The sequence below is a fragment of the Oncorhynchus kisutch genome, unplaced genomic scaffold (genome assembly GCF_002021735.2).
Source record: "Oncorhynchus kisutch isolate 150728-3 unplaced genomic scaffold, Okis_V2 scaffold3846, whole genome shotgun sequence".
NCBI classification, from domain to species: domain Eukaryota; kingdom Metazoa; phylum Chordata; class Actinopteri; order Salmoniformes; family Salmonidae; genus Oncorhynchus; species Oncorhynchus kisutch.
The window spans coordinates 25,916-53,258 of record NW_022265791.1 but is presented as its reverse complement, the minus strand read 5'-3'; the positions used below and the strand labels follow the sequence as shown (position 1 = coordinate 53,258).

Genomic DNA, 27,343 nt, shown 5'->3' with positions numbered 1-27,343 from the left:
CTGGCAAAGCTTTGAGTAGGAAAGACATCAAGACTCAAAACAAACATACAAAAAAGTTTTTAATCAGGGACCTTGTACAAAATGATGACACTGATTTATCTCCACATTGTGAAAACTACTTTTTCAGACGATTGGATTGAAGTAAAAACAGAGAAGGCAGGAAGTGCATTACTAAGGGAAGATCTCAACTGCACCCTCCGCCTCCAAATTAAACGCAATTCACAATGTTCAGAATTCACACTTATGTCAGTCTCAAGTTCCCACTCTGATGCTGAGTTTGTAACCATGAGGGCATTTACCAGTTGTGTCGTCATAAATACCAGTGGGACCATTCATGTGATTTGAACTTGTTGAGAATCACCGATTGGCTAACGGCCAACAAGCTGCGTCCTCCTAAAAGTACAGCTATCATGCTTTTAAACAAATTACAGTTCAAAAACCACTGCTATTTTTAAATGATGTTTTGTTGCATTTAACTGCCTGAAAATGTCCTTTAGTAGGTGAGGTCAGCATGTGGGAGAAGTGGGAGCTCACAATGATAGTTTTCCCACTAGTAATTACCAGTCGGAGGGACATTGAAGTAGATTTAACCCAGTCGTATGTGGCAACTTCCCAGTTGGTTCCAAACGCACCACGACACTGCCTCCAGCACTTTGGTAAAGGGGACATCGCCTACTCCGGGGTCATGTGACAGGATGTCACCAAGCACAACACAGGGTACATTGGCCAATTCATTGAAAACGTTGGCTTGCTTATATAACGTGGGTACTACCTGTTTTATGAAATGAGGGAAGTTGGTAACGTGGGTGTGGAGCAATTTGACGAGGTGCTGAAAGGCCCTATTCTCAACCCCCGAGAACGGACACATATCCACGCAATAAACCCAAGACTGTAAAAAATATAAACATTGCCTACCTATCGCTCTGAACTTTGGCCCGGTCAGAAACAGCTGAATGCAGACGGAAGGTGGTGTGAATTCTTTGTGTTTCCGTCATGCTACACTATACTGGGGTGATGTGGGTGTCAACATGTTGGAGGTGCTCCGTCATGCTACACTATACTGGGGTGATGTGGGTGTCAACATTTGGAGGTGCTCCGTCATGCTACACTATACTGGGGTGATGTGGGTGTCAACATGTTGGAGGTGTTGGCAGCAGCTATTCTCCTTCTGCGTGGAGACGTACTGTTAACGCTTTATCCACAACTCTGTCCGTCACCGTTATAATCTACTTTCATGACAAAATGTTCCCAAACTGGAGAACGATGGAGGATCCTCCAGTTATGGTTGGACCCCACCAATCACCATCGTACAGAACTAGTTCCTGGCTGCGCCTCACAAAAGGACGGGTTTTTGAAATGCGCCAATTAAGATTTGAATTTTGATTACAACGTGCACATAGGCTCTAGTTGTTTCAACGGAATAGACTGAAATGTTCAGCTCAGATTTACTGCAGACATAGGCCTACAACACAGCACAGACTATAGGACTGGTGTTGTTAATCCACAAGTCCCCGTACCCAATGGTTCAGTGTACCATTACACCCCTCCTGTACGGTACAGTGTGTGTCGGTGTTCAGTCTTCCAGTGCAAAGTCGTATGGTTGGAAGTCGTTTCGTAGTTGTTTGCTCAGACCCTCCTCCTCCTCTGGGGTCTGTTTACACTCTCTCCAGTCGGCCCTCTCCGGGATGTTCAGCAACGCCTCGCTGGCCAACACCTCCCTGCACCACACACAGAGAGACACGTTAGTAACTGTTTTCAGTAGGGCTGGAATGACCCATATGCGTCCCTGAATCAAATGTTGAAGATACTAGAGCATCAGTCCAGGGACCCCTAACCGACCCAAAACGTAGCATCAGTCCAGGGACCCCTAACCGATCCAAAACGTAGCATCAGTCCAGGGACCCCTAACCGATCCAAAACGTAGCATCAGCCCAGGGACCCCTAACCGATCCAAAACGTAGCATCAGTTTGAACCTATTTTCTAAGGTCATGCTGGTTCACAATTTTTGTTTGCTGATATTACTTTCTTTCTAGCTTCTGAAAATATCTAATCTCAACTGCGTTGACAGTCATTGATCTCCAAGCATGGAACTGCATTGACAGTCATTGATCTCCAAGCATGGAACTGCGTTGACAGTCATTGATCTCCAAGCATGGAACTGCGTTGACAGTCATTGATCTCCAAGCATGGAACTGCGTTGACAGTCATTGATCTCCAAGCATGGAACTGCGGTGACAGTCACTGATCTCCAAGCATGGAACTGCGTTGACAGTCACTGATCTCCAAGCATGGAACTGCGTTGACAGTCATTGATCTCCAAGCATGGAACTGCGTTGACAGTCATTGATCTCCAAGCATGGAACTGCGTTGACAGTCATTGATCTCCAAGCATGGAACTGCGTTGACAGTCATTGATCTCCAAGCATGGAACTGCGTTGACAGTCATTGATCTCCAAGTATGGAACTGCGTTGACAGTCATTGATCTCCAAGTATGGAACTGCGTAGTGGTGTGGTAGATGTCTAGAATCTCTTTGGCCCTAATCTGATATTGGTAGTGGTGTGGTAGATGTCTAGAATCTCTTTTGGCCCTAATCTGATATTGGTAGTGGTGTGGTAGATGTCTAGAATCTCTTTTGGCCCTAATCTGATATTGGTAGTGGTGTGGTAGATGTCTAGAATCTCTTTTGGCCCTAATCTGATATTGGTAGTGGTGTGGTAGATGTCTAGAATCTATTTTGGCCCTAATCTGATATTGGTAGTGGTGTGGTAGATGTCTAGAATCTCTTTTGGCTCTAATCTGATATTGGTAGTGGTGTGGTAGATGTCTAGTCTCCAGGCAATATCAGTAGCCTGACTGTACCTGCTGAACGGGTTTACAGTGGATGTGATTTAGATTGCTCAGGTTCACCATCAGGTTCACCATAGGTTTGGTAGTTTATCCTGAATCAGTGTATATGGTCATAGACAGGGTAAAATTGATCATTTCATAACAAGGACAGCAGAAGAGAAAATCACTCAGTCAAAACCATTCCATTTTGAGATGGGGATGAAATCCAAACTGATATTCATAGGCCATGTCATCGCTAATTTGTAAAGGATAAATATTGATACATTACTAATTTGTAAAGGATAAATATTGATACATTACTAGCTCAAACACTTGAAGGTGATTTCAGAACCAGAGTCAGGGGACAAAAAACAGACTGCATTGCCTCCTAATCTGTAGATGTCAAGTCTCCCTTATGGCCCTAATCTGTAGATGTCAAATCTCCCTTATGGCCCTAATCTGTAGATGTCAAGTCTCCCTTATGGCCCTAATCTGTAGATGTCAAGTCTCCCTTATGGCCCTAATCTGTAGATGTCAAGTCTCCCTTATGGCCCTAATCTGTAGATGTCAAGTCTCCCTTATGGCCCTAATCTGTAGATGTCAAGTCTCCCTTATGGCCCTAATCTGTAGATGTCAAGTCTCCCTTATGGTCCTAATCTGTAGATGTCAAGTCTCCCTTATGGCCCTAATCTGTAGATGTCAAGTCTCCCTTATGGCTCTAATCTGATCGTGGTAGTAGTGTGGTAGATGTCTAGTCTCCTTTATGGCTCTAATCTGATATTGGTAGTAGTGTGGTAGATGTCTAGTCTCCTTTATGGCTCTAATCTGATATTGGTAATAGTGTGGTAGATGCCTAGAATCTCTTTTGGCCCTAATCTGATATTGGCAGTAGTGTGGTAGATGTCTAGTTTCCTTTATGGCTCTAATCTGATAGTGGTAGGTGTGTGGTAGATGCCTAGTCTCCCTTCACTGTTGACGTTGAGACTGGTGTTTTGCGAGTACTATTTAATGAAGCTGCCTGTTTCTCAAACTAGATTTGTTATTTTATTTCACCTTTATTTAACTAGGCAAGTCAGTTAAGAACAAATTCTTATTTTCAATGACTGCCTAGGAACAGTGGGTTAACTGCCTGTTCAGGGGCAGAACGACAGATTTGAACCTTGTCAGCTCGGGGATTTGAACTTGCAACCAGTGGTTACTAGCCAAACACTCTAACCACTAGGCTACCCTGCCACCGAAGATAGTCTAATGTACTTATACTCTTGCTCAGTTGTGCACCGGGGCCTCCCACTTTCTATTCTGGTTAGAAACGGTTTGCACTGTTCTGTGAAGGGAGTAGAACACAGCATTGTACGAGCTCTTCAGATTCTTGACAATTTCTCGCATGGAATAGCCTTAATTTCTCAGAACAAGAATAGACTGACGAGTTTCAGAAGAAAGTGCTTTGTTTCTGGCCATTTTGAGCCTGTAATCAAATCCACATGTTGATGCTCAAGATACTCAACTGCAATTTTCCTAAGTCCCTCTTTGTGGCACCTGACCACACGACTGAACAGTAGTCAAGGTGAGACAAAACTAGGGCCTGTAGGACCTGCCTTGTTGATAGTGTTGTTAGTTAGCTACTGTTGTATCAACATGTTTTGACCATGACAGTTTACAATCCAGGGTTTAGTCACCTCAACTTCCTCAATTTCCACATGATTTATTATGAGATTTAGATGGGGTTTAGGGTTTTAGTGAGTGTTTTGTTCCAAATAGAGTGCTTTTAGTTTTAGAAATATTTAAGGCTAACTTATTCCTTGCCACCCACTCTGAAACTAACTACAGCTCTTTGTTGAGTGTTGCAGTCATTTCAGTCGCTGTAGTAGCTGACGTGTATAGTGTTGAGTGTTGCAGTCATTTCAGTCGCTGTAGTAGCTGACGTGTATAGTGTTGAGTGTTGCAGTCATTTCAGTCGCTGTAGTAGCTGACGTGTATAGTGTTGAGTGTTGCAGTCATTTCAGTCGCTGTAGTAGCTGACCTGTATAGTGTTGAGTGTTGCAGTCATTTCAGTCGCTGTAGTAGCTGACGTGTATAGTGTTGAGTGTTGCAGTCATTTCAGTCACTGTAGTAGCTGACGTGTATAGTGTTGAGTGTTGCAGTCATTTCAGTCACTGTAGTAGCTGACGTGTAGTGTTGAGTCGTCCGCATATATAGACACACTGGCTTAACTCAAAGCCAGTGACATGTCGTCAGTAAATCTTGAAACAAGTAAGGGGCCTAGACAGCTGCCCTGGAGAATTCTTGATTCTATCTGGATTATGTTGGATAGGCTTAAAGAACACCCCCTGTTAGACAGGTAACACTTTATCCTTGAAAGATGCACATCACTAGTTTCTAGGTTAGATCAAAGATGGTGTGTGTGTGTGTATATACCTGCCAAACTGCAGAGGGAAGTTTTTCTGAATGCGGTAGAAGAGTTTCTCTCCAGAGTCCAGCTCTACGTAGAAGTACGGTGTCCCTGGAGGAGCAATCTGATAGAAAACATTTATTATTTATTATAACCAAGAATTATCAGAAAATATGTAAAAGCAACTTAACAGTCCTGTTCCAGTTAACGTCTGGGTGGTCCCGGGAATCCAACCCACTATCCTGGTGTTGCAAGCACCATGCTCTACCAAATGGCCTACAGACGACCACAGTTTCAGCATGACCATTTCCCAGCATTACCATCTCCCAGCATTACCATCTCCCAGCATGACCATCTCCTAGCATTATCATCTCCCAGCATTACCATCTCCCAGCATTACAATCTCCTAGCATTATCATCTCCCAGCATTACCATGTCCTAACATTATCATCTCCCGGCATTACCATCTCCCAGCATTACCATCTCCTAGCATTATCATCTCCCAGCATTACCATGTCCTAACATTATCATCTCCCAGCATTTCCACGCCCTAGCATTATCATCTCCCAACATTACAATGTCCTAACATTATCATATCCCAGCATTACAATCTCCTAACATTATCATCTCCCGGCATTACCACGCCCTAGCATTATCATCTCCCAGCATTACCATCTCCTAACATTATCATCTCCCAGCATTACAATGTCCTAACATTATCATCTCCCAGCATTACAATGTCCTAACATTATCATCTCCCAGCATGACCATGTCCCTGCATTACCATCTCCCGGCATTACCATCTCCTAGCATAATCATCTCCCAGCATTACCATCTCCTAGCATTACCATCTCCCAGCATTACCATCTCATAGCATTACCATCTCCCAGCATGACCATTTCCCAGCATTACCATCTCCCAGCATTACCATCTCCTAGCATTATCATCTCCCAGCATTACAATGTCCTAACATTATCATCTCCCAGCATTACCATCTCCTAGCATTATCATCTCCCAGCATTACAATGTCCTAACATTATCATATCCCAGCATTATCATCTCCCGGCATTACCACGCCCTAGCATTATCATCTCCCAACATTACCATCTCCCAGCATTACCATCTCCTAACATTATCATCTCCCAGCATTACAATGTCCTAACATTATCATCTCCCAGCATTACCATCTCCTAGCATTATCATCTCCCAGCATTACAATATCCTAACATTATCATCTCCCAGCATTACCATCTCCTAGCATTATCATCTCCCAGCATTACAATGTCCTAACATTATCATCTCCCAGCATTACCATCTCCTAGCATTATCATCTCCCAGCATTACACTGTCCTAACATTATCATCTCCCGGCATTACCACGCCCTAGCATTACCATCTCCTAGCATTACCATCTCCCAGCATTATCATCTCCCAGCATGACCATTTCCCAGCATTACCATCTCCCAGCATTACCATCTCCCAGCATTACCATCTCCCAGCATTACCATCTCCCAGCATTACCATCTCCTAGCATTACCATCTCCCAGCATTACCATCTCCCGGCATTACCACGCCCTAGCAATATCATCTCCCAGCATTACCATCTCCTAGCATTATCATCTCCCAGCATTACAATGTCCTAACATTATCATCTCCCAGCATTACAATGCCCTAGCATTATCATCTCCTAGCATTGTTACCAACTAGCATTGTTATCATCAACTTAAAATGAAATACATGTTTTTAAACTTCAGTTCATCTGAAACATTCCTACAACATGTTCACTCATTAGATGTTGGTTCTCCAATGGAACGTGTTCCCACATATAAATACTGAGGAATTTGGATTGATATGGATTTGATGTCTCTCCCATGTTTAAAAATATATACACAGTACAAGTCAAACGTTTAGACACCTACTCATTCAAGGGTTTTTCTTTATTTTGACTATTTTCTACATTGTAGAGTCGTAGAAGACATCAAAACTATTAACAAATAAACACATATGGAATCATGTAGTAACCAAAAAAACAAACAAAAAAGTGTTAAATATAAATATATTTTATATTTGATTACCTTCAAATAGCCGCCCTTTGCCTTGACAGCTTTGCAAACTCTTGGCATTCTCTCAACCAGCTTCACCTGGAATGCTTTCCCAACAGTCTTGACGGAGTTCCCACATATGCTGAGCACTTGTTGGCTGCTTTTCCTTCACTCTGCGGTCCATCTCATCCCAAACCATCTCAATTGGGTTGAGGTCAGGTGATTGTGGAGGCCAGGTCATCTGATGCAGTACTCCATCACTCTCCTTGGTCAAATAGCCCTTACACAGCCTGGAGGTGTGTTTTGGGTCGTTGTCCTGTTGAAAAACAAATGATAGTCCCACGAAGCACAAACCAGATGGGATCGCGTGTCGCTGCAGAATGCTATGGTAGCCATGTTGGTTAAGTGTGACTTGAATTCTAAATAAAATCACAGTGTCACAAGCAAAGCACCCCCACACCTCCTCCTCCATGCTTCACACTGGGAACCATACATGCAGAGATCATCCGTTCACCTGCTCTGCGTCTCACAAAGACACGTTGGGACCAAAAATCTTAAATTTGGACAAAATAACAGATTTCTACCAGTCTAATGTCCACTGCTCGTGTTTCTTGGCCCAAGCTAGTCTCTTCTTCTTATTGGTGTCCTTTAGTAGTGGTTTCTTTGCAGCAATTCGACCACGAAGGCCTGATTCATGCAGTCTCCTCTGAACAGTTGATGTTCAGATGTGTCGGTTACTTGAACTCTGTGAATAATTTATTTTGGGCTGCAATCTGAGGCTGGTGACTCTAATGAACTGTCCTCTGAGCAGAGGTAACTCTGGGTCTTCCTTTCCTGTGACGGTCATTATGGTTTTTGCAACTGCACTTGAAAAATGTTCTTTAAAAAAAGTTCTTTACCTTTTCCCGGATTGACTGACCTTCATGTCTTAAAGTAATGACGGTCGTCTCTTTGCTTATTTGAGCTGTTCTTGCCATAATATGGACTTGGTCTTTTACCAAATAGGGCTATGTTCTGTATACCACCCCTACCTTGTCACAACACAATTAATTGGCTCAAACACATTGAGGAAATAAATTCCACAAATGAACTTTTAACAAGGCACACCTTTTAATTGAAATCCGTTCCAGGTGACGACCTCATGAAGCTGGTGGAGAGAAGTGTGTGTGTGTGTGTGTGTGTACCTGTTTGAGGTGTGTGTGTGTGTACCTGTTTGAGGTGTGTGTGTGTGTGTGTGTGTGTGTGTGTGTGTGTGTGTGTGTGTGTGTACTTGTTTGAAGTGTGTGTGTGTGTGTGTGTGTACCTGTTTGAGGTGTGTGTGTGTACCTGTTTGAGGTGTGTGTGTGTGTGTGTACCTGTTTGAGGTGTGTGTGTGTGTGTGTACCTGTTTGAGGTGTGTGTGTGTGTGTGTGTGTACCTGTTTGAGGTGTGTGTGTGTGTACCTGTTTGAGGTGTGTGTGTGTGTGTGTGTGTGTGTGTGTGTACCTGTTTGAGGTGTGTGTGTGTGTGTGTGTGTACCTGTTTGAGGTGTGTGTGTGTGTGTGTGTGTACCTGTTTGAGGTGTGTGTGTGTGTGTGTGTGTACCTGTTTGAGGTGTGTGTGTGTGTGTGTGTGTACCTGTTTGAGGTGTGTGTGTGTGTGTGTGTGTACCTGTTTGAGGTGTGTGTGTGTGTGTGTACCTGTTTGAGGTGTGTGTGTGTGTGTGTGTGTACCTGTTTGAGGTGTGTGTGTGTGTGTGTGTGTCTGTTTGAGGTGTGTGTGTGTGTGTGTGTGTCTGTTTGAGGTGTGTGTGTGTGTGTGTGTGTCTGTTTGAGGTGTGTGTGTGTGTGTGTGTGTGTGTGTGTGTGTGTGTGTGTGTACCTGTTTGAGGTGTGTGTGTGTGTGTACCTGTTTGAGGTGTGTGTGTGTGTGTGTACCTGTTTGAGGTGTGTGTGTGTGTGTGTGTACCTGTTTGAGGTGTGTGTGTGTGTGTGTGTGTACCTGTTTGAGGTGTGTGTGTGTGTGTGTGTGTACCTGTTTGAGGTGTGTGTGTGTGTGTGTGTACCTGTTTGAGGTGTGTGTGTGTGTGTGTGTGTGTGTGTGTGTGTGTGTACCTGTTTGAGGTGTGTGTGTGTGTGTGTGTGTACCTGTTTGAGGTGTGTGTGTGTACCTGTTTGAGGTGTGTGTGTGTGTACCTGTTTGAGGTGTGTGTGTGTACCTGTTTGAGGTGTGTGTGTGTACCTGTTTGAGGTGTGTGTGTACCTGTTTGAGGTGTGTGTGTGTGTACTTGTTTGAGGTGTGTGTGTGTGTGTACCTGTTTGAGGTGTGTGTGTGTGTGTACCTGTTTGAGGTGTGTGTGTGTGTGTACCTGTTTGAGGTGTGTATGTGTGTACCTGTTTGAGGTCAGTGTGTTGTGGTATCTCCATCAGCTCCATGTTCTGTTCCTGCGCCTGCAGCATGAAGGCTTCTTTAATATCTTCAGTGGTACACTTATCCTCTGGTACTGGTACTACCTGGGGAGGGACAGACTGTTACAGGGGCTGTTCCACCTCCCTGGGGAGGGACAGACTGTTACAGGGTCTGTTCTACCTCCCTGGGGGGGGACAGACTGTTACAGGGTCTGTTCTACCTCCCTGGGGAGGGACAGACTGTTACAGGGTCTGTTCTACCTCCCTGGGGAGGGACAGACTGTTACAGGGTCTGTTCTACCTCCCTGGGGAGGGACAGACTGTTACAGGGTCTGTTCTACCTCCCTGGGGAGGGACAGACTGTTACAGGGTCTGTTCTACCTCCCTGGGGAGGGACAGACTGTTACAGGGTCTGTTCTACCTCCCTGGGGAGGGACAGACTGTTACAGGGGGTGTTCTACCTCCCTGGGGAGGGACAGACTGTTACAGGGTCTGTTCTACCTCCCTGGGGAGGGACAGACTGTTACAGGGTCTGTTCTACCTCCCTGGGGAGGGACAGACTGTTACAGGGTCTGTTCTACCTCCCTGGGGAGGGACAGACTGTTACAGGGGGTGTTCCACCTCCCTCCTTCTCTATGATCAGCTCATCAGAAAGAGATGAATATATAAAGTTGAAATTAGTGATTATCATGACAACTGATGGGCAGGCTGGCCCTGAGGGGTGAGTGTAGTCTAGCCTACCTGTATCTGGGCAGGCTGGCCCTGAGGGGTGAGTGTAGTCTAGCCTACCTGTATCTGGGCAGGCTGGCCCTGAGGGGTGAGTGTAGTCTAGTCTACCTGGATCTGTAGGTGTTGGCTGTGGTAGTTCCTCTCAAACAGAACACAGCGCTGTCCTTTGCTCTTATAGAAGGTCCTGACAGCCATCTTGTATCGGTCCAGTTCTTTAACCACCTCAGAGCTCAGTTCCACTACTGACTGGTAGTGGCCGATGGGCAGTACCAACACATGCTGAGGGGTTAGACTGCCCTTAGCAAGGGCCAGGTAGCACTGAGGAAAAATACATCAACACAAAATGGTTAACTGGGGGCTTCAGAGCCCTTTAAACAGAACAACCTCTTTCTACTATCCGTTGTAATACTCAGACTGTGTGTGTGGAAACTCACATGTGTACCAATGCTGATGACGAGGTGTTTCTCTACCTGAGGGCTGGCCAGACAGAACCAACAGGGACCGCTGGGCTGAGCTGAACCAGACAGAGAGAGACATACATGAGAGGGTGGGAGACGGTGAGGGTGTGGGTGTGTGTATAAGGGTGTGGGAGGGTGTGTGTGTGTGTCTGTGAGAGCGAGGGAGGGAAACTCACGGGGCCTGCGGGGTTGTTTAGGCCTGTCTAGATCAAAGGGCAGTCTCTGACTCTGCCGGTCTGAATCCCACGGCTGTCCTTGATTCTGCCCGACTCCGTCTGAGGGCCTCTTCCTACCACGCCCCCCCTGGCCACGCCCCCCTCCACGCTGCTTCTTCCCCAGGTCAAAGAAGAACTGAGATGCCGGCTCCTGAGAGAGATACACACAGTATACAAAACATTTAAGAACCCTTTCCATGACAGACTGACCAGGTGAATCCAGGTGAAAGCTATGATCCCTTATTGATGTCACTTGTTAAATCAACTTCAAAATCAGTGTAGATGAAGGGGAGGAGACGGGTTGAAGAAGGATTTTTAAGCCTTGAGACAATGGAGACATGGATTGTGTCTGTGTGCCATTCAGAGGGTGAATGGACAGGACAACATGTTGATGCCTTGAGACAGTGATATGTGTCTGTGTGCCATTCAGAGGGTGATATGGGAATGTGTGCCATTCAGAGGGTGAATGGGCAGGACAACATGTTGAAGTGCCTTTGAACTGGTTATGGTAGTAGGTGCCAGGAGCACCGGTTTGTGTCAGGAACTACAATGCTGCTGGTTCACATTCTCAACAGTTTCCCATGTGTATCAACCATCATCCACCACCTAAAGCACATCCTACGTGACACAACAGTGGGAAGCATTGGAGTCGACATGGGCCAGCATCCCTGTGGAACGCTTTCAACACCTTGTAGTCCCCGCCCCGACGAATTGAGGCTGTTCTGAGGGCTAAAGGGGAGGAGCAACTCAATATGAGGAAGGTGTTCTTAATGTTTTGTCCACTCAGTGTATATTTACCGTCTGCATTGTCAAAGCGGTGTGTGTTTTCAAGGCTATTTTCTGATGATTATTCCTTATTGGAATTTGGCCTTTAGATCATGAGTGTCCTTAAGTCTTGTTTTAAATGTCTATTCAGCCCCACGGTCTGGCTTGATGCTTTGGCACCGGAAGGACGAAACAGGAAGACGATTTAGAGTTGCCCTCTCCTCTGGAGGGGAATGAGATGTGCTGCCGACCTCAAGGTAGAATGTGTTGGTCTTCCCATGTCTGTCTGTCTGTTAAACCTTTTATAGTTGTTGGCCTTCTACTCTACAATGACCAAAAGTATGTGGACACCTGCTCGTCCAAAATCTCATTGCGAAATCATGGGCATTAATATGGAGTAGGTCCCCCCCTTTGCTGCTAAAACAGCCTCCACTCTTCTGGGAAGGCTTTCCACTAGATGTTGGAACATTGCTGCTATAACAGCCTCCACTCTTCTGGGAAGGCTTTCCACTAGATGTTGGAACATTGCTGCTATAACAGCCTCCACTCTTCTGGGAAGGCTTTCCACTAGATGCTGGAACATTGCTGCTATAACAGCCTCCACTCTTCTGGGAAGGCTTTCCACTAGATGTTGGAACATTGCTGCTATAACAGCCTCCACTCTTCTGGGAAGGCTTTCCACTAGATGTTGGAACATTGCTGCTATAACAGCCTCCACTCTTCTGGGAAGGCTTTCCACTAGATGTTGGAACATTGCTGCGGGGACTTGCTCCCATTCAGCCACAAGAGCATTTGTGAGGTCGGGCACTGATGTTGGGCGATTAGACCTGGCTCACAGTCGCCGTTCCAATTCATCCCAAAGGTGTTTGATGGGGTTGAGGTCAGGGCTCTGACCAGGACAGTCAAGTTCTTCCACACCGATCTCTAAAAAAACATTTCTGTATGGACCTCGCTTTGTGCTCGGGGGCATGGTCATGCTGAAACAGGAAAGGACCAAACTGTTGCCACAAAGTTGGAGGCACCGAATCATCTATAATGTACAGTGCCTTCGGAAAGTATTCTGAACCCTTGACCTTTTCAAAATTCTTATGTTACAGCCTTATTCCAAAATAAAAACAAACATCTGCAATCTACACACAATACCACATAATGACATAGCGAAATCAGGTTCAGACATGTTTGCAGATGTATTAAAATAAAAAACATAAATCCCTTATTTCCATCCAGACCCTTTGCTATGAGACTGGACATTATGTACATCAGTATTCAGACCCTTTGCTATGAGACTGGACATTATGTACATCAGTATTCAGACCCTTTGATGAGACTGGACATTATGTACATCAGTATTCAGACCCTTTGCTATGAGACTGGACATTATGTACATCAGTATTCAGACCCTTTGCTATGAGACTGGACATTATGTACATCAGTATTCAGACCCTTTGCTATGAGACTGGACATTATGTACATCAGTATTCAGACCCTTTGATGAGACTGGACATTATGTACATCAGTATCCAGACCCTTTGATATGAGACTGGACATTATGTACATCAGTATTCAGACCCTTTGCTATGAGACTGGACATTATGTCCATCAGTATTCAGACCCTTTGCTATGAGACTGGACATTATGTACATCAGTATTCAGACCCTTTGCTATGAGACTGGACATTATGTACATCAGTATTCAGACCCTTTGATATGAGACTCATTGAGCTCAGGTGCATCCTGTTTCCATTGATCATCCTTGAGATGTTTCTACAACTTGGAGTCCACCTGTGGTAAATTCAATTGATTGGACATCATTTGGAAAGGCTCACAACTGTCTATAAAAAGGTCCCACAGTTGACAGTGCATGTCAGAGCAAAAACCAAGCCATGAGGTCAAAGGAATTGTCCGTAGAGCTCCTAGACAGGATTGTGTCGAGACACAGATCTGGGGAAGGGTATCAAAAAAATGTCTGCAGTATTGAAGGTCCCCAAGAACACAGTGGCTTAAATCATTCTTAAATGGAAGAAGTTTGGAACCACCAATAATCTTCCTAGAGCCGCCAGGCCAAACTGAGCAATAGGGGGAGAAGAGCCTTGGTCAGGGAGGTGACCAAGAACCCGATGGTTACTCTGGCAGAGCTCCAGAGTTCCTCTGTGGAGATGGGAGAACCTTCCAGAAGGACAACCATCTTCACCAACCAGGCCTTTATGGTAGAGTGGCCAGACTGAAGCCACTCCTCAATAAAAAGGCACATGCCTGCTTGGAGTTAGCCAAAAAGGCACCGAAAGACTCTCAGACCTGTGGTTTGACGAAACCAAGATTCAACTATTTGGCCTGAACACCAAGCATCACGTCTGGAGGAAACCACCATCCCTACGGTGAAACATGGGGGTGGCAGCATTGTGCTGTGGGGGTGTTTTTCAGCAGCAGGGACTGGGAGACTAGTCAGGATTGAGGAAAAGATGAACAGAGTAAAGTACAGAGAGATCCTTGATGAAAACCTGCTCCAGAGCGCTCAGGACATCAGGCTGGGGCGAAGGTTCACCTTCTAACAGACCAACGAACCTAAGCACACAGCCAAGACAACCCAGGAGTGGCTTCGGGACAAGTCTCTGGATGTTGAGTGGCCCAGGCAGAGCCCGGGAATTTAACCCAATCGAACATCTCTGGAGAGACCTGAAAATAGCTGTGCAGCGATGCTCCCCATTCAACCTGACCGAGCTGGAGAGGATCTGCAGAGAAGAATGGGAGAAACTCCCCCAAATACAGGTGTGCCAAGCTTGTAGCATCATACCCAAGAAGACACTAGGCTGTAATCTGACAGAGGTGCTTCAACAAAGTACTGAGTAAATGGTCTGAATACTTATTGTAAATGTGATATTTCTGTTTATGTCATTATAAATGAGCAAACATGGAAACCCATTTCATGAAGCTCCCGGCGAACAGTTCTTGTGCTGACGTTACTTCCAGAGGCAGTTTGGAACTCGGTAGTGAGTGCTGCAACCGAGAACAGAGGGTTTTTCCGCGCTACATGTTTCAGCACTCGGCAGTCCTGTTCTGTGAGCTGGTGTGGACCACCACTTCACGGCTGAGCCATTACAGCTCCTAGACTTCACAATAACAGCACTTACAGTTGAAGGGGGCAGCTCTAGCAGCGCAGACATTTGACACACTGACTTGTTGGAAAGGTGGCATCCTATGACGGTGCCACGTTGAAAGTCACTGAGCTCTTCAGTAAGGCCATTCTATTGCCGATATCAGTCTATGGAGATTGCATGGCTGTGTGCTCTATTTTATACACGTCAGCAACAGATGTGGCAGAAATAGACGAATACACTCATTTGAAGGGGTGTGGACATATACTCGTCTCTATATAGTGTCTTAGTTGTTGGCCTTTGTGTAGCATGAAGATCCAAACCCTGAGAGGTTTTCAGATCCTAAGAGTGTGTGTGAGTACCTGGACAGTAGGGTCAGATAGAGTGTTCTCTCTAACCATCCTGCTGTAAGGGCTCTCAGTGACATCCTGAGGCTGCTTGACCAGTTCTGATGCCTCCATGCTTTTCATCGGGATAATGTTGAAGGCATACAGGTACTGGAGAGAGAGAGAGAGACAATATTAACCCCTAAGCCAGCTCAGATGCCTCCCTGCTCCTCACTATGTTGAACCCATCCTGGTACTAGAGAGAGAGAGAGACACAATATTAACCCCTAAGCCAGCTCAGATGCCTCCCTGCTCCTCACTATGTTGAACCCATCCTGGTACTAGAGAGAGACAATATTAACCCCTAAGCCAGCTCAGATGCCTCCCTGCTCCTCACTATGTTGAACCCATCCTGGTACTAGAGAGAGAGAGAGACAATAGTAACCCCTAAGCCAGCTCGGATGCCTCCCTGCTCCTCACTATGTTGAACCCATCCTGGTACTAGAGAGAGAGAGAGACACAATATTAACACCTAAGCCAGCTCGGATGCCTCCCTGCTCCTCACTATGTTGAACCCATCCTGGTACTAGAGAGAGACAATATTAACCCCTAAGCCAGCTCGGATGCCTCCCTGCTCCTCACTATGTTGGACCCATCCTGGTACTAGAGAGAGAGAGACAATATTAACCCCTAAGCCAGCTCAGATGCCTCCCTGCTCCTCACTATGTTGAACCCATCCTGGTACTAGAGAGAGAGAGACAATATTAACCCCTAAGCCAGCTCAGATGCCTCCCTGCTCCTCACTATGTTGAACCCATCCTGGTACTAGAGAGAGAGACAATATTAACCCCTAAGCCAGCTCAGATGCCTCCCTGCTCCTCACTATGTTGAACCCATCCTGGTACTAGAGAGAGAGACACAATATTAACCCCTAAGCCAGCTCAGATGCCCCCCTGCTCCTCACTATGTTGAACCAATCCTGGTACTAGAGAGAGAGAGACAATAGTAACCCCTAAGCCAGCTCAGATGCCTCCCTGCTCCTCACTATGTTGAACCCATCCTGGTACTAGAGAGAAATACACAATATTAACCCCTAAGCCAGCTCAGATGCCCCCCTGCTCCTCACTATGTTGAACCCATCCTGGTACTAGAGAGAGAGAGACACAATATTAACCCCTAAGCCAGCTCAGATGCCTCCCTGCTCCTCACTATGTTGAACCCATCCTGGTACTAGAGAGAGAGAGAGACACAATATTAACCCCTAAGCCAGCTCAGATGCCTCCCTGCTCCTCACTATGTTGAACCTATCCTGGTACTAGAGAGAGAGAGACACAATATTAACCCCTAAGCCAGCTCAGATGCCTCCCTGCTCCTCACTATGTTGAACCCATCCTGGTACTAGAGAGAGATACACAATATTAACCCCTGTCCTTGTTTTTGAAAGAAAAACAACATTTTTGTCCATTAAAATAACATCAAATTGATCAAAAATACAGTGTGGACATTGTTAATATAGTAAATTAGTATTGTAGCTGGAAACTGCTGATTTTTTATGGAATATCTACATAGGCGTACAGAGGCTCATTATCAGGAACCATCCCTCCTGTGTTCCAATGGCACGTTGTGTTAGCTAATCCACGTTTATCATTTTAAAAGGCTAATTGATCCTGAGAAAACCATTTTGCAATTAGTTTTCAGCTGTGATAACATGTTGTACTGATTAAAGAAGCAATAAAACTGGCCTTCTTTAGACTAGTTGAGTATCTGGAGAAACAGCATGTGTGGGTTCGATTACAGGCTCAAAATGGCCAGAAACAAAGCACTTTCTACTGAAACTCGTCGGTCTATTCTTGTTCTGAGAAATTAAGGCTATTCCACGCGCGAAATTGCCAAGAATCTGAAGATCTCGTACAATGCTGTGTTCTACTCCCTTCACAGAACAGTGCAAACTGGCTCTAAACAGAATAGAAAGAGGAGTGGGAGGCCCCGGTGCACAACAGAGCAAGAATATTAGAGTGTCTCGTTTGGGAAACAGACGCCTCACAAGTCCTCAACTGGCAGCTTCATTAAATAGTACCCGCAAAACATCAGTCTCAACGTCAACAGTGAAGAGGCGACACCGGGATGCTGCCTTCTGGCCAAAAAAAAAAAAGATTAAGATGGGCAAATGAACAGACACTGGACAGAGGAACTCTGGTGTTTTGCGGGTACTATTTAATGAAGCTGCCAGTGGTCAACAGCATCCTCCACTACAGAGAGGGGGAGTGGTCAACAACATCCTCCACTACAGAGAGGGGAGTGGCCAATAACATCCTCCACTACAGAGAGGGGAGTGGTCAATAACATCCTCCACTACAGAGGGGAGTGGTCAACAACATCCTCCACTACAGAGGGGAGTGGTCAATAACATCCTCCACTACAGAGAGGGGAGTGGTCAATAACATCCTCCACTACAGAGAGGGGAGTGGCCAATAACATCCTTCACTACAGAGAGGGGGAGTGGTCAACAACATCCTCCACTACAGAGAGGGGAGTGGCCAATAACATCCTCCACTACAGAGAGGGGAGTGGTCAACAACATCCTCCACTACAGAGAGGGGAGTGGTCAATAACATCCTCCACTACAGAGAGGGGAGTGGTCAATAACATCCTCCACTACAGAGGGGAGTGGTCAACAACATCCTCCACTAGAGAGGGGAGTGGCCAATAACATCCTCCACTACAGAGAGGGGAGTGGCCAATAACATCCTTCACTACAGAGAGGGGAGTGGTCAACAACATCCTCCACTACAGAGAGGGGAGTGGTCAATAACATCCTCCACTACAGAGAGGGGAGTGGTCAATAACATCCTTCACTACAGAGAGGGGAGTGGTCAATAACATCCTTCACTACAGAGAGGGGAGTGGTCAATAACATCCTCCACTACAGAGAGGGGGAGTGGTCAACAACATCCTCCACTACAGAGAGGGGAGTGGTCAATAACATCCTTCACTACAGAGAGGGGAGTGGTCAATAACATCCTTCACTACAGAGAGGGGAGTGGTCAATAACATCCTCCACTACAGAGAGGGGGAGTGGTCAACAACATCCTCCACTACAGAGAGGGGAGTGGTCAATAACATCCTCCACTAGAGAGGGGAGTGGTCAATAATATCCTCCACTCCAGAAAGGGGAGTGGTCAATAACATCCTCCACTACAGAGAGGGGGAGTGGTCAATAACATCCTCCACTACAGAGAGGGGAGTGGTCAATAACATCCTCCAATACAGTGAGACCTCACCTTTCTCTTCTCTGGGTTGTTGACGGTTGCCAGGGCGATAAATCTGCTGACGTGCTGAGTATTCTCCTGAAGAACAACATGATTCCTACACAAAAACACACACGTTAACGCCCTCTACCACAGCAAAGTGGTAGTATGGTAGTTTATATACAGTGTGAATTACCCTGTAAGGTTGTGTTGTGTGTGTGTGATAGTGTGTACCTGTAAGGTAGTCTCTCATAGTGAACTCCTTCTACTGCAGCAAAGTGGTAGCGAGGCTTCAGCTTGTAAGCCAGGTGGGAGATGGAGGTCGTTCCACAGAACTTAGTGTTGACTTCCTGAAACAAAGAAAAGTTAAGTTTAAAATAAACAACACTGTTTAGCTGGGTCAAACACACAGCATCTGAGGCTGCTAGCTATTGGGTAGCGGGGCTAGTTAGATGGTTGTTAGAGGGTAGCGGGGCTAGTTAGAGGGTAGTTAGAGAGTAGCGGGACTAGTTAGAGGGTAGTTAGAGAGTAGCGGGACTAGTTAGAGGGTTGTTAGAGGGTAGCGGGACTAGTTAAAGGGTTGTTAGAGGGTAGCGGGGGTTGTTAGAGGGTAGTGGGGCTAGTTAGAGGGTAGTGGGGCTAGTTAGAGGGTAGTGGGGCTAGTTTGAGGGTAGTGGGGCTAGTTTGAGGGTAGTGGGGTTAGACGGAGGGGGGGGTAGTGAGGGTAGTCAGAGTGTTGGGTAGCGGGACTAGTTAGAGGTTAGACGGAGGGGGGGATAGTGAGGTTAGACGGAGGGGGATAGTGAGGTTAGACGGAGGGGGATAGTGAGGTTAGACGGAGTGGGGGGTAGTGAGGTTAGACGGAGTGGGGGGTAGTGAGGTTAGACGGGGGGGGGGGGGGGGGGGGGGGGGGGGGGGGGGGGGGGGTGAGGTTAGACGGAGTAGTGAGGTTAGACGGAAGGGGGGGGGGGTGAGGTTAGATGGAGGGGGGGGGGGTGAGGTTAGACGGAGTGGGGGGTAGTGAGGTTAGACGGAGGGGGGGATAGTGAGGTTAGACGGAGTGGGGGGGGGGGGGGTAGTGAGGTTAGACGGAGGGGGGGATAGTGAGGTTAGACGGAGTGGGGGGGGGGATAGTGAATTTAAGACGGAGGGGGGGGATAGTGAGGTTAGACGGAGTGGGGGGGGGGGTAGTGAGGTTAGACGGAGGGGGGGTAGGGTAGTGAGTTAGACGGAGGGGGGGGTAGTGAGTTAGACGGAGGGGGGGGGTAGTGAGGTTAGACGGAGTGGGGGGATAGTGAGGTTAGACGGAGGGGGGGGTAGTGAGGTTAGACGGAGTGGGGGGGTAGTGAGGTTAGACGGAGGGGGGGGATAGTGAGGTTAGACGGAGTGGGGGGGGTAGTGAGGTTAGACGGAGGGGGGGATAGTGAGGTTAGACGGAGGGGGGGTAGTGAGGTTAGACGGAGGGGGGGTAGTGAGGTTAGACGGAGGGGGGGGGGGGTAGTGAGGTTAGACAGGGGGGGGGTAGTGAGGTTAGAAGGGGGGGGGTAGTTAGGTTAGACGGAGGGGGGGAAGTTAGGTTAGACGGAGGGGGGGTAGTTAGGTTAGACGGAGGGGGGGTAGTGAGGTTAGACGGAGTGGGGGGATAGTGAGGTTAGACGGAGGGGGGGTAGTGAGGTTAGAAGGGGGGGGTAGTTAGGTTAGACGGAGGGGGGGAAGTTAGGTTAGACGGAGGGGGGGAAGTTAGGTTAGACGGAGGGGGGGTAGTTAGGTTAGACGGAGTGGGGGGATAGTGAGGTTAGACGGAGGGGGGGTAGTGAGGTTAGACGGAGTGGGGGGGTAGTGAGGTTAGACGGAGGGGGGGGTAGTGAGGTTAGACGGAGGGGGATAGTGAGGTTAGACGGAGTGGGGGGTAGTGAGGTTAGACGGAGGGGGGGATAGTGAGGTTAGACGGAGGGGGGGGTAGTGAGGTTAGACGGAGGGGGGGGTAGTGAGGTTAGACGGAGTGGGGGGGTAGTGAGGTTAGACGGAGGGGGGGATAGTGAGGTTAGACGGAGTGGGGGGTAGTGAGGTTAGACGGAGGGGGGGATAGTGAGGTTAGACGGAGGGGGGGGTAGTGAGGAGGGGGGGTAGTGAGATTAGACGGAGGGGGGGGGTAGTGAGGTTAGACGGAGTGGGGGGGGGTAGTGAGGTTAGACGGAGGGGGGGATAGTGAGGTTAGACGGAGGGGGGGTAGTGAGGTTAGACGGAGTGGGGGGGGGTAGTGAGGTTAGACGGAGGGGGGGATAGTGAGGTTAGACGGAGGGGGGGGTAGTGAGGTTAGACGGAGGGGGGGTAGTGAGGTTAGACGGAGGGGGGGGGGGGTAGTGAGGTTAGACAGGGGGGGGTAGTGAGGTTAGAAGGGGGGGGGTAGTTAGGTTAGACGGAGGGGGGGAAGTTAGGTTAGACGGAGGGGGGGTAGTTAGGTTAGACGGAGGGGGGGTAGTGAGGTTAGACGGAGTGGGGGGATAGTGAGGTTAGACGGAGGGGGGGTAGTGAGGTTAGAAGGGGGGGGGTAGTTAGGTTAGACGGAGGGGGGGAAGTTAGGTTAGACGGAGGGGGGGAAGTTAGGTTAGACGGAGGGGGGGTAGTTAGGTTAGACGGAGTGGGGGGATAGTGAGGTTAGACGGAGGGGGGGTAGTGAGGTTAGACGGAGTGGGGGGGTAGTGAGGTTAGACGGAGGGGGGGGTAGTGAGGTTTAGACGGAGGGGGAATAGTGAGGTTAGACGGAGTGGGGGGTAGTGAGGTTAGACCGGAGGGGGGATAGTGAGGTTAGACGGAGGGGGGGGGTAGTGAGGTTAGACGGAGGGGGGGGTAGTGAGGTTAGACGGAGTGGGGGGGTAGTGAGGTTAGACGGAGGGGGGGATAGTGAGGTTAGACGGAGTGGGGGGTAGTGAGGTTAGACGGAGGGGGGGATAGTGAGGTTAGACGGAGGGGGGGGTAGTGAGGAGGGGGGTAGTGAGATTAGACGGAGGGGGGGGTAGTGAGGTTAGACGGAGGGGTGTAGTGAGGTTAGAACCGGAGGGGGGGGGGAGTAGTGAGGTTAGACGGGAGGGGGGGGTAGTGAGGTTAGACGGAGGGGGGGGTAGTTAGGTTAGACGGAGGGGGGGGGTAGTTAGGTTAGACGGAGGGGGGGTAGTTAGGTTAGACGGAGGGGGGGAAGTGAGGTTAGACGGAGAGGGGGTAGTGAGATTAGACGGAGGGGGGGTAGTGAGGTGCTGATGAGGGTAGTCAGGTGCTGATGAGGGTAGTCAGGTGCTGATGAGGGTAGTTGGAGTGTCTTACAGGGCTGTTGGCGTACTGCCAGACTCCGCGGGGCCACTGTGATGTCAGCAGGATGTCCACTCCTCTGAACTGGTTGTTGCTAATCAGTGGCTCCACCAGCTGAGTGAGGTCTTTAGGAGAGAAGCAGTGAGCTGGAGTCGGATCCTGCTGCCCCTCACGACCACTCACATATGCTATCTGCAGGCCTGACGCCCCAGTGAAAACACCACGACGACCTGACACACATAGTGAGAGAGAGAGTGTGAGTGAGTGAGTGAGTGAGTGAGTGAGTGAGTGAGTGAGTGAGTGAGTGAGTGAGTGTGTGTGTGTGTGTGAGTAAGTGAGAAATTGAGAGAGATATATGTTGTGGTCAAGTCTGTGAAACAGCAGTGAAAATACAGAGCAGTATTACCCAGGTAGGGTCAGAGGTCAGAGTCTACTCTTACCCAGGTAGGGTCAGAGTCTACTCTTACCCAGGTAGGGTCAGAGTCTACTCTTACCCAGGTAGGGTCAGAGGTCAGAGTCTACTCTTACCCAGGTAGGTGATGTCAGTCTACTCAGGGTCAGAGTCTACTCTTACCCAGGTAGGGTCAGAGGTCAGAGTCTACTCTTACCCAGGTAGGGTCAGAGTCTACTCTTACCCAGGTAGGGTCAGAGGTCAGTCTACTCTTACCCAAGTAGGTGATGTCAGTCTACTCAGGGTCAGGGGTCAGAGTCTACTCTTACCCAGGTAGGGTCAGAGGTCAGAGTCTACTCTTACCCAGGTAGGTGATGTCAGTCTACTCAGGGTCAGGGGTCAGAGTCTACTCTTACCCAGGTAGGGTCAGAGTCTACTCTTACCCAGGTAGGGTCAGAGGTCAGTCTACTCTTACCCAAGTAGGTGATGTCAGTCTACTCAGGGTCAGGGGTCAGAGTCTACTCTTACCCAGGTAGGTGATGTCAGTCTACTCAGGGTTAGAGGTCAGAGTGTACTCTTACCCAGGTAGGTGATGTCAGTCTACTCAGGGTCAGAGGTCAGAGTCTACTCTTACCCAGGTAGGGGATGTCAGTCTACTCAGGGTTAGAGTCTACTCTTACCCAGGTAGGTGATGTCAGTCTACTCAGGGTCAGAGTCCAGAGTCTACTCTTACCCAGGTAGGGGATGTCAGTCTACTCAGGGTTAGGGGTCAGAGTCTACTCTTACCCAGGTAGGTGATGTTGTCTGCCAGCTCACAGCCGTCAGCACTGGGGAAGAAGCGGAGTGTTTCCTGGCTGGCTGCTCCCAGGATGTAGGTGTGGATGGGAGCTGCAAACAAAGTCAAAACAATGCCGTTCCTAACTCCAGACCCACAATGCCGTTCCTAACTCCAGACCCACAATGCCGTTCCTAACTCCAGACCCACAATGCCGTTCCTAACTCCAGACCCACAATGCCGATCCTAACTCCAGACCCACAATGCCGTTCCTAACTCCAGACCCACAATGCCGTTCCTAACTCCAGACCCACAATGCCGTTCCTAACTCCAGACCCACAATGCCGTTCCTAACTCCAGACCCACAATGCCGTTCCTAACTCCAGACCCACAATGCCGTTCCTAACTCCAGACCCACAATAGGTTACCTTTCTTTGCTCCAGATTTGTACTCCTGCCATTCAGCCTGAGCTCCTGGAGATGAACCGAAGAAGTTTCCTACACACAGCAGCAGCTGCAGAGAGAATAGGAGATGACATACTGATAGGATGTGCTAGTGTGTTTGTGTGGTTAGGACTTACATCAAACTGCCCGCTCTTCTTCTGGATGGTCCGGACGCGGTTAAACACAGCATTAATGCTTCCTTCTACATCACCACATGCGAGGCTGGAATAGATTAAACAGTATTGAAAATTGTAGCTAGCTAGTTATGTGCATTATTTATTCAAACAGCAAGTGTACTTTCTCATGAAGAAACTGGACAACTTGACAATCGTAGCCATCTAGTTACCTACACGGCTTGTTGTGGTTTACTCTCACTGCTAGGTCGTTTTTATTAGGTTATAACTTTGACCGTTACTACCAAAAGTTAGGGGAAGATAATAAATAACTCTGAATTATAACTGTAACTTACATCTTCAACGGTTTCTCCCCCATTACGGCAAAAGTAGACTCTTGCTGTGTAGTCTGCCAGCTCAGGTCTCTGGGCAGGCAGCTGGAGACGCTGTGCGTCGACAATATTCCTCCCCCTTTGTTGCCGACAAAATAAACCTCCCCATCTTCATAAAACAAATTCTGGTTATTAGTAAATTAACACAGAACCATGCAAACACAACGGTTATTACTGAGCAAATACGTGATTTGTATAGGTACTTTTCCCCCCGACATGATGGAGTTTTTTAAAACAAAGAAAATCCTTTGTACCGGAAATGATTCTATTCGGATGGACGGACAATCCTCCGGGTAGCCAGATATTTAGTGTTGTCACCCAATAAAATCATAAAGAAATTTCATTTTGTGTTGTGCTTTGGCATTTTGGAGACATGCTTTAGTTGGACACCTTCAGTTTTGAACCAAAGCGACTATACAACTGCCCTGTTGCCTCTCATATCTGGCAACCAGTGTCGTTACTGGTTACCACAGCCACAAAGTTATAATTGTCTATCGTAAAAATGCATACTTTTTGTTGTTGCTTTTTGGTCTTAATCTAAAGTCAGATATGCGGTTAACGTTAGGATTACGATTTAAACGAGATACATTGTAGAATTAGGCATGACTGCATTTTGTGGCTGTGGTAACAAGTGATAACCGGACCAAATACTCTTCTCCTTCCTGAATCCTGGAATTTGACTCTTTCCCGGGGGTGCCCTGTCCAAAACACGAAGTAGGTGACCAAAAATAACATCTCAAATTCAGGGGAAAGGCTATCCGGACACCCCTGACCTGCAAAGATTGAGATGTATTTGATTTATCTCGCCAGTAAGCTGACGTGCTAGCTAGTGAACAGTATGTGCTATGACTGACGTTAGTTACACGCACAGCGCCCCGGAAACCGCTCAAAGTCGGTCTGTAATGTCATAATGTAACGTTGTGGCAGAGAACAGCCTTTAAACAGCACAAACAACCTGCCTGAATACTTAGTGCTAGGACCACCATGACTGGGTACATCTCATTCCTAGTAACGTTAGCTAGTTGGCTTTCTTCACTGGTCTCTTCTCCCCTCATGCACTGATCAGGGGCTAAACGCATTTACTGAGCTAGCAACCCCACATGATATTCACAACAAGCTACATGGTATTCACAGCTACCCCACATGATAGTCACAACAAGCTACATGGTATTCACAGCTACCCCACATGATATTCACAACAAGCTACATGGTATTCACAGCTACCCTACACGATATTTACAGCTACCCTACATGATATTCACAACAAGCTACATGATATTCACAGCTACCCCACATGATATTCACAGCTACCTCAAATCAAATTGATTTATATAGCCCTTCGTACTATGAGGATTCTGTGTTATGCACTATAGCCCGTTACCATATATGTGATTGAATATTATCTGCTGTTGGCTTGTGTGGATGTATGTATGTGTTATGCAACATAGCTGACTTGAAACGTTGTCAACAGTTTCAGGGCCATGGGCCTTTCTCATGATGGAAAAATACAGAATAACATGATTATAACAGAACATGGCTAAGATGTTCAAATGTTCATAAATGACCAGCATGGTCGTATAATAATAAGACAGAACATTGAAACTGGAGCAGCAGCACAGTCAGGTGGACTGGGGACAGCAAGGAGTCATCATGTCAGGTAGTCCTGAGGCATGGTCCTAGGGCTCAGGTCCTCCGAGAGAGAGAAAGAAAGAGAGAATTAGAGAGAGCACACTTAAAATTCACACAGGACACCGAATAGGACAGGAGAAGTACTCCAGATATAACAAACTGACCCTAGCCCCCCGACACAAACTACTGCAGCATAAATACTGGAGGCTGAGACAGGAGGGGTCAGGAGACACTGTGGCCCCATCCGAGGACACCCCCGGACAGGGCAAACAGGAAGGTTATAACCCCACCCACTTTGCCAAAGCACAGCCCCCACACCACTAGAGGGATATCTTCAACCACCAACTTACCATCCTGAGACAAGGCCGAGTATAGCCCACAAAGATCTCCGCCACGGCACAACCCAAGGGGGGCGCCAACCCAGAATACCCCACATGATATTCACAGCTACCCTACATGATATTCACAGCTACCCCACATGATATTCACAACAAGCTACATGGTATTCACAGCTACCCTACATGGTATTCACAACAAGCTACATGGTATTCACAGCTACCCTACATGGTATTCACAGCTACCCTACATGATATTCACAGCTACCCTTCATGATATTCACAGCTACCCTACATTATATTCACAACAAGCTGTATGATAGTCACAGCTACCCCACATGATATTCACAACAAGCTACATGGTATTCACAGCTACCCTACACAATATTTACAGCTACCCTACATGATATTCACAACAAGCTACATGATATTATCTGCTACCCTACATGGTATTCACAGCTACCCTACAAGGTATTCACAGCTACCCTACATGATATTCACAGGCTGAGATAGCTACATGGTATTCACAGGCTCAGCTAGCTACATGGTATTCACAGGTACCTTCTCCGCTATGCAATCTGGTTTCCGAGCTGGTCATGGGTGCACCTCATCCACCCTCAAGGTCCTAAATGATATCATAACCGCCATCGATGAGAGACAATACTGTGCAGCTGTATTCATCGACCTGGCCAAGGCTTTCGATTCTGTCAATCACCACATTCTTATCGGCAGACTCAACAGCCTTGGTTTCTCAAATGACTGCCTCGCCTGGTTCACCAACTACTTCTCAGACAGAGTTCAGTGTGTCAAATCGGAGGGCCTGTTGTCCGGATCTCTGGCAGTCTCTATTGGGGTGCCACAGGGTTCAATCCTCGGGGCGACTCTTTTCTCTGTATATATCAATGATGTCGCTCTTGCTGCTGGTGATTCTCTGATCCACCTCTACGCAGATGACGCCATTTTGTATACTTATGGCTCTTCTTTGGACACTGTGTTAACAAACCTCCAGACGAGCTTCAATGCCAGACAACTCTCCTTCCGTGGCCACCAACTGCTCTTAAATGCAAGTAAAACTAAATGCATGCTCTTCAACCGATCGCTGCCCACACCTGCCCGCCTGTCCAGCATCACTACTCTGGACGGTTCTGACTTAGAATATGTGGACAACTACAAATACTTAGGTGTCTGGTTAGACTGTAAACTCTCCTTCCAGACTCACATAAAACATCTCCAATCCAAAATTAAATCTAGAATTGGCTTCCTATTTCGCAACAAAGCATCCTTCACTCATGCTGCCAAACATAGTCTCGTAAAACTGATTATCCTACCGATCCTTGACTTCGGCGATGTCATTTACAAAATAGCCTCCAACACTCTACTCAGACTGCATCCAATTTGCTATCACAGTGCCATCCATTTTGTCACCACAGCCCCTTATACTACCCACTACTGCGGCCTGTATGCTCTCGTTGGCTGGCCCT

The 27,343-nt window shown here is 47.5% G+C and overlaps 1 protein-coding gene across 2 annotated transcripts; it reads right to left on the bottom strand.

The window, feature by feature from the left end:
- Positions 1 to 41: 41 nt before the first annotated feature.
- On the bottom strand, positions 42 to 25,586 carry LOC116372025 (CWF19-like protein 1). Of its 2 annotated transcripts, none has more exons than XM_031821093.1 (14): positions 23,863 to 25,586; positions 23,531 to 23,615; positions 23,379 to 23,463; positions 22,962 to 23,063; positions 21,800 to 22,014; positions 18,713 to 18,828; positions 18,512 to 18,596; positions 15,267 to 15,401; positions 11,010 to 11,199; positions 10,810 to 10,889; positions 10,484 to 10,693; positions 9,632 to 9,751; positions 5,245 to 5,342; positions 42 to 1,718 (listed from the first exon to the last, which is right to left on the bottom strand). In XM_031821093.1, exons 1-14 carry the CDS (start codon positions 23,883 to 23,885, stop codon positions 1,574 to 1,576), a joined length of 1,689 nt encoding a protein of 562 aa, XP_031676953.1. In that variant the 5' UTR covers positions 23,886 to 25,586; the 3' UTR covers positions 42 to 1,573. The 2 variants fall into 2 exon arrangements, with proteins under 2 accessions (XP_031676953.1, XP_031676954.1); XM_031821094.1 differs by having other exon boundaries at positions 958 to 1,718; positions 10,846 to 10,889; positions 23,863 to 24,142.
- Between the last annotated feature and the right edge of the window lie 1,757 nt (positions 25,587 to 27,343).

What these genes read in the sequence shown, in the direction of transcription:
- LOC116372025 (XM_031821093.1), bottom strand. Translation starts at nt 23,885, where the DNA reads ATGGGGGAGAAACCGTTGAAGAT. An exon ending in AGACAACATCACCTACCTGG is followed by an intron (nt 22,015 to 22,961) that starts GTAAGAGTAGAC and finishes TATGTGTGTCAG; the next exon opens with GTCGTCGTGGTGTTTTCACT. An exon ending in GCCAACACCTACAGATCCAG is followed by an intron (nt 9,752 to 10,483) that starts GTAGACTAGACT and finishes GTCCCTCCCCAG; the next exon opens with GTAGTACCAGTACCAGAGGA.